The sequence below is a fragment of the Argentina anserina genome, chromosome 4 (genome assembly GCF_933775445.1).
Source record: "Argentina anserina chromosome 4, drPotAnse1.1, whole genome shotgun sequence".
NCBI lineage: Eukaryota > Viridiplantae > Streptophyta > Magnoliopsida > Rosales > Rosaceae > Argentina > Argentina anserina.
This window is the reverse complement of record NC_065875.1, coordinates 14,931,527-14,937,526: the sequence shown is the minus strand read 5'-3', so window position 1 is coordinate 14,937,526 and position 6,000 is coordinate 14,931,527. Positions and strand designations below refer to the sequence as shown.

The 6,000-nt window shown below is 38.3% G+C and overlaps 1 protein-coding gene and 1 pseudogene across 1 annotated transcript; one reads left to right on the top strand and one right to left on the bottom strand.

Annotated features, from left to right (window-relative positions):
* Positions 1–1,060: 1,060 nt before the first annotated feature.
* LOC126792243 (uncharacterized) lies at positions 1,061–1,610 on the bottom strand. Its single transcript, XM_050518704.1, has 2 exons — positions 1,257–1,610; positions 1,061–1,105 (listed from the first exon to the last, which is right to left on the bottom strand). Exons 1-2 carry the CDS (start codon positions 1,608–1,610, stop codon positions 1,061–1,063), a joined length of 399 nt encoding a protein of 132 aa, XP_050374661.1.
* A 103-nt stretch (positions 1,611–1,713) lies between these two features.
* LOC126792242 (1-aminocyclopropane-1-carboxylate oxidase homolog 12-like) lies at positions 1,714–2,641 on the top strand (annotated as a pseudogene).
* The last annotated feature ends 3,359 nt before the right edge of the window (positions 2,642–6,000 follow it).

The window sequence follows — 6,000 nt, the reverse complement described above, 5'->3', positions numbered from 1 at the left end:
ATAATATTGAATTATAAATTTGGTTTGTGATAATCAATTTGACTGAGTTGTACTATTAACTCAGTAATGATCCGCTGTGACATTAAAATGATTTTGATTTATTGAGATTGTTTTAGAGTTTTTCATGACTTCGAAATTTGAGTTTCATGACTTTGAGGTCGTGACATATACATCAATGAAGCTTACATAATTGTGGCGGAATACAGAAGGATACGTAGGCAGCTTGAGAATAACAATTTTAAGTTTAGTCACATCAAAATAAAAATAAGGGTTTGTCCGTCAAATGATAGAGCAAATGTCTTTTTTCAGTGATAGTAAGTTGAATTTCAAAATCGACTTATTACAAGACGATTGAATTTCAAAAAAAAAAAAACAAGTCCGTAAAAAAGAAAAAGAAAGCAAGTCCTGATCATTCAAGTCAACTATCACATCCAGGTCAAATCCTTGAAACTCTTGAAAGCCGTCATGCTGAATGTAATGCGTAAAGCCTAAAACGCTTTTATTAAGTATTGTCAAGTCTATGAATTGAGAGCAGTCAAGCGATTAGGTCGTTTATGTCCTTGAAACTCCTGAAAGCAGTCATGCTGAATGTAATGCGTAAAGCCTAAAACGCTTTTATTGAGTGCTGTCAAGTCTATGAATTGAGACAGTCAAGCGATTAGGTCGTTTACGTTCTTCAAACCCTTGAAAGCCACCGTGGTGAATGTGATGCGTAAAGACTAAAATGCTTTTATTGAGTGTTGTCAAGTTTATCAATTCAGAGCAGCCAAGCGATTAGGTCGTTTACGTTCTTCAAATTCTTGTAAGTCACTGTGGTAGATGTGATGTGTAAAGCTTAAAATGATTTTATTGAGTGTTGTCAAATCTATTAATTGAGAGCATTCAAGCGATTGGGTCTTTTACGTTCTTCAAACTCTTGAAAGCCACTGTGGTAAATGTGATGCGTAAAGCCTAAAACGCTTTTATTGAGTGCTGTGAAGTCTATGAAATGAGAGCAGTTAAGCGATTAGGTCGTTTACGTTCTTCAAATCCGCCAGAAATCAACGCATGTCGAAAGCAGTCAAATGCTTAGATTGAGCGTGACTCTCAAATTATTGTCAAAATCCTGAAAAAAAAATTATAAAAAAGGTCAAAATCAGACCATGATTAAAAAAAAAAAAACTGAGACCCGTCTCCCAAAGCCGCTATCACTTCCTCTCTCCTTTGCCTTCTTTGCAAATCTAGGATTTCTGAAGCCAATTTCATCTTAGCCACACCATGAGGGCCAAGTGGAAGAAGAAGCGCATGAGGAGGTTTATTGGGCGCCGACGCCACTCACGGTCAAGTCTTCGGCCGATGTCGATGGACTTGTGGAGCTGCGCAGCGGTGGCCGGAAGCATGAGTTCTTCGATTTTGTAGACGTCAGCTCTCTTGAGCAACGCCTCGCTATCTCTCCCTCTCATGTTGACCCCCGAGCTGGCGATCACCACCTTCTCAACTATCTCCGGCCACATTCTGGCCAAGTGGTACGCCACGAACCCGCCGTGGCTGGTCCCCACCACGCTGAACCTCTCCACGCCCAGCTTCTCCAGCAGCTTCGCCACCGAGGCCGCCTGAAACGTCTCGGCCATGTCGGCTGACGTGGTGGTGGACCCCCCGAAGAAGACGAAGTCGGGGACATAGACGTTGAACTTGCAAACTTGTTCTTGGCTTAAAAATATCCAAAACACAATAATGGCAGCAGTTGTGGATTACGAGCCCTGCGTGAGAAGGAGCTGAAAGCATTTGACAAAAGCAAAGCCGGCGTCAAAGGAATTTCAGACGCTGGGGTGACGAAGCTCCCAGGCATGTTCATACACCCTCCAGAGGATCTTCTCAACTCAGCTGTCCCAATAGATGATGAGCAATATCAGGCGAAGATTCGCAAACTTCAGTTTCCGGTGATTGATCTCAGCGGCTTTAATAACAGTGAGAAGCGAAAAGAGATCATCAACGACATATACAAAGCAGCCGAGTCGTGGGGATTCTTTCAGTTGGTGAACCATGGAATTCCACTTGAAGCTATGGAGGGGATCCAAAAAAGTATACGCGAGTTTCATGAACTTCCCCAGGACGAGAAGGCGAAGTGGTACTCCCGTGATTTCAAGGAGAAGGTTAACTTCTTCAGCTTTCATGGAGATTTGAAGGCGACGACGCCAGCTGACTGGAGGGATACCTTGTCATGCAAGATTCTAGAAGACCCGAAAAGCTTTGAAGCAATACCGCAAGTGTGCATACGAGAAGTGAGTGAGTACATGAAACACATGGATGGAGTGGTAGAGACGATATCCCAGTTATTTTCAGAAGCTTTAGGTCTTAATAGTGATTATTTTGCAAGCACAAAGTGCTTCACGGTGAGGTCATTGGCGTGCCACTATTTCCCAAAATGCCCAGAACCTCATTTGACTATGGGAGGAACCGAGCATACAGATCTCGGCTTTCTCACTTTGCTTCTCAAGACAGTGTTGGCGGCCTACAAGTACTTCATCAAGATGTTTGGATCGATGTTCCTCCGGTGAAGGGAGCTTTGCTAGCCAATCTTGGTGACATGATGCAGAAACTAAGGAAAAGAAAATGACTAAAGCTTCGAATTTTGAGGCCAAAAAGTACCTTATATTGCTAATGGTGAAATGGCCCGGAGGTTCTTCCATTCACCTAGTGAACCTTCACTTCTGTTCTATTAACGGCGTGTGGAATACACGCGCTAACGGCCAATTCAATTCAGGGAAAGAAATCAAACACTGCAGTAACAATTGGGTTTACTAGCACGTGCATGACATGCGTGTCTTTGTTTCCGCGATACAACTAGAGTAGAAGAACAGCTCCTGCAGGCCTCCACAACCTGAGCTGAAGAGCCTTCATCAGAGCATGACCCAGAAATTTAAAATGTCCCCGAGCATATCCAAAAAGCCTAGAGTTGAGAATTCCTCCAAGTCAAGGAATGTTCCACTCCTCCATTCTCGAAGCTAATCCCATTGCAACTCATGTCATATATGCGGACTGCTGAAGAGATCAACACTCGCTTCCCGAGATGGAGATGGAAGTCGTCGTGGTCGTGGTCGTGGAAAAATTGGAGAATCAGGTGACGGGGATATGGGTTTTGCAGAATGGAAAAGAAATGAGATACACACAAATTATGAGCTCCCTTGCTTGGGTGTTCCCCTGCTTCTCAACCTTATCCAACTCTCCTAGATATATCAACACAAATACAGATTAGATCTAATGAGGGATTTAATAATCACTTTAATCAATACTCCATAGCCATTTAAAATAATAATATCAGAAAATATTTTCTGTAAATAATAAATTAAGTGAGAGAATAAGTTGCCACCATAATGGTCAATTTAGGATTTATATTAATTTTTAGGCTATCTGATCTTTAAAACCTTTAAAAATTAAATATAAAAAATGATTTATTAAAATTAACACGCTCTTAGAATAATAAGCTATATTCACTTATATAAAAATTCGGAAAATTTATCACATAAGGAGATAGGTGGTCTTATGGAAGTATGATGATTCATTCATATCTATCTCATGATCAAGGCCCATAAATTGATGAAAATAAGTAAATTTCAAAACATATCCACATTTCACTATAACAATCATATCTAACGGTTAATTTTCAATTTATCAAATACTTAAGTTTAATTACATGAGTCCCATTGTACTTTATAAAATGACATAATTTTTTCATATATTATTTGGGAAAGAATATGATTTCAAACTAACTCTATCCAAGAAATCAATTTTTGAAAAAAATCAACATCAAGATATTATCATTGTAGGTTTGTAGTGAAAGCAGTGCTACGATAGGAAATTCACCTAATTTCATGAACGATTGGGTTTCCATCCTTGTTGTTAATCCTATATAACATACTACATCTTTAAGAGGTAGCTATACAACCATGTGAAAAATATGTCCAAAAGTTTGGATGGGTAGATATAGTGCATTATCGGGAATGTGTACAGTTTTTTGGAGATTTGTTTGAGTACCAGAGCTATTTATATGATTTTCAAAAGATTTTACACTTGGTGTTTCTCACCATGCATGTGTCAATCTAATTGAAGTTTTGACTTTGTAAAATTATTTCACAACTTCAAAAATTCTTTTAAAATAGTGTCATTGCCCAAAAAGATCCCAAAAATTTATGATGCCCTCACGATGATGCACTTTACCCATCCATGTAAACATTTTAAAAAATACATGCCTTCGTGACATAACTACCTTTATGGAGGATGAATGACACTTGGGGTTGACCGAGAAGATCAAGACCCAAACGAGATTCAATATAGGTGAATATTTAATCGTGACCATATTTTCATGTAGTGACCACATCCGACGGTCTGTTTTCCCGAAATTCAATTCCTATATACAGTTGTCATTGGGGAGGTAAAGGAGATTTTAGAGTTTACCGAGTCGATCGAAATCCATACGTTATCGAAAATATATCTTACGGTTGGTTTTTTCAAATTTCTTTCATAAGTATAGTTGGTTTATAAACATACTCATTTGCACAAGTTATACTATGTTACTAAGCATATTGTGACTTGAAATATTAAAACTCATAAAAGAAATTTCGACCGTTAAATGTAATTACGAAACTGAAATATGAATGTGGTACAAAACTCTCCGATTTTGGTCGTTAATTAGGTTTTGATTCGCGTGGTCAACCTTATATAACCTACTTATTCCCTAAGGACAGCCGTATCACTCATGTAAAAAATAAGTCAAAAAATTACATATGTGGATTCAGTGCATTAGCTAGAGAGCGTAAATTTTTTGGGAATTTTTTTGAGTACAGGAGCAATTTTCTATGATATTCTAAATGTTACAAAAATATTAATAATTAATATAAAGTCAAATTATAGACACATGGCGTGTTTTCAACCACATAATATTTTGTGATGTTAAATTACTGTGACTCCAAAACCAAAAAAGAAAAGAAATAACAAAAAAGAAACCTAAACTAGTATCGACCTCTGCCTCTATTTCTCCATATGTATCGACCTTTTGATTTGTTTATCTTCGATTTGTTGCCATCCACCGCCACCCTCATCCATCACCCTTCTCCCTGCTCCAAACCACTAAACCCATTAAAAAGTTACAACCTTACCCCTATCAAAGAATGGCCATCACTACTCTCCTCATCACCTTCCTCCTCATCTCCGCAACCCTCCTTCGACGTTGTCGCCCTCCTCTCCTTCAAGTCCCACTTCAATCCCATATTCTCAACTTTCCATGATCGGAAATGCCCATCATTGGAGAACACACAGAGCCTCCAACCATGATTGATGTAAAGGGAAGATCGTAGAAAAAGCTTTCCATGATTTGAATCAATAGTTGCACAAAAATGATTTCATGTCCAATTGCTAATAATCACAGCAAGCAAATGTTAATTAACACCATCTCTCCAACCAACCCCAGAAGATTTGACCAAAAAACTAAAAAGAATCAAACCCACCAGAAACAATTCGCACCTCAAAGGAATCTTAGAGAAAGAATATAAAAGCTTAATATTCACTCGGGGTTGGGTGTCGATGAGAGAAAGAATTCAAATACAATGTTCGAAGCTGAATTGGAGACGTCATGGATCAAAAGCTTAAAGATTGATTATTTGGGTACTAATTTTGATGAAAAGAATGATTAATATGAACATGAATACCAACTTCAAATCAGCTAATTTATAAGAGGAATTGGAAACTATGAGTTTTTGTTGATCTAGTTTCTACAATTTCAATCTTGTTATTAAGATTTCTAATGCTGAAGTAAAAAAAAAGGAAAGATTACATTATTACATCTTCAGAAGTTCAGTGAGAGAGAGAGAGTTCTACCGTTTCTGACTTTCTGGGTTTCAATGAGAGTACAAGTGTACAACAACACATCAACTTTTTGATTGTTTTTACCCCCACCTGTTTTGAAGCAAACGGTAACTGACGGACCTAAATTGACTAACGTCAATACATACACTGACCGAAAGA

What these genes read in the sequence shown, in the direction of transcription:
- LOC126792243 (XM_050518704.1), bottom strand. Translation starts at nt 1,610, where the DNA reads ATGGCCGAGACGTTTCAGGCGGCCTCGGTGGCGAAGCTGCTGGAGAAG. An exon ending in TCTTCCACTTGGCCCTCATG is followed by an intron (nt 1,106 to 1,256) that starts GTGTGGCTAAGA and finishes TTTTTTTTTCAG; the next exon opens with GATTTTGACAATAATTTGAG.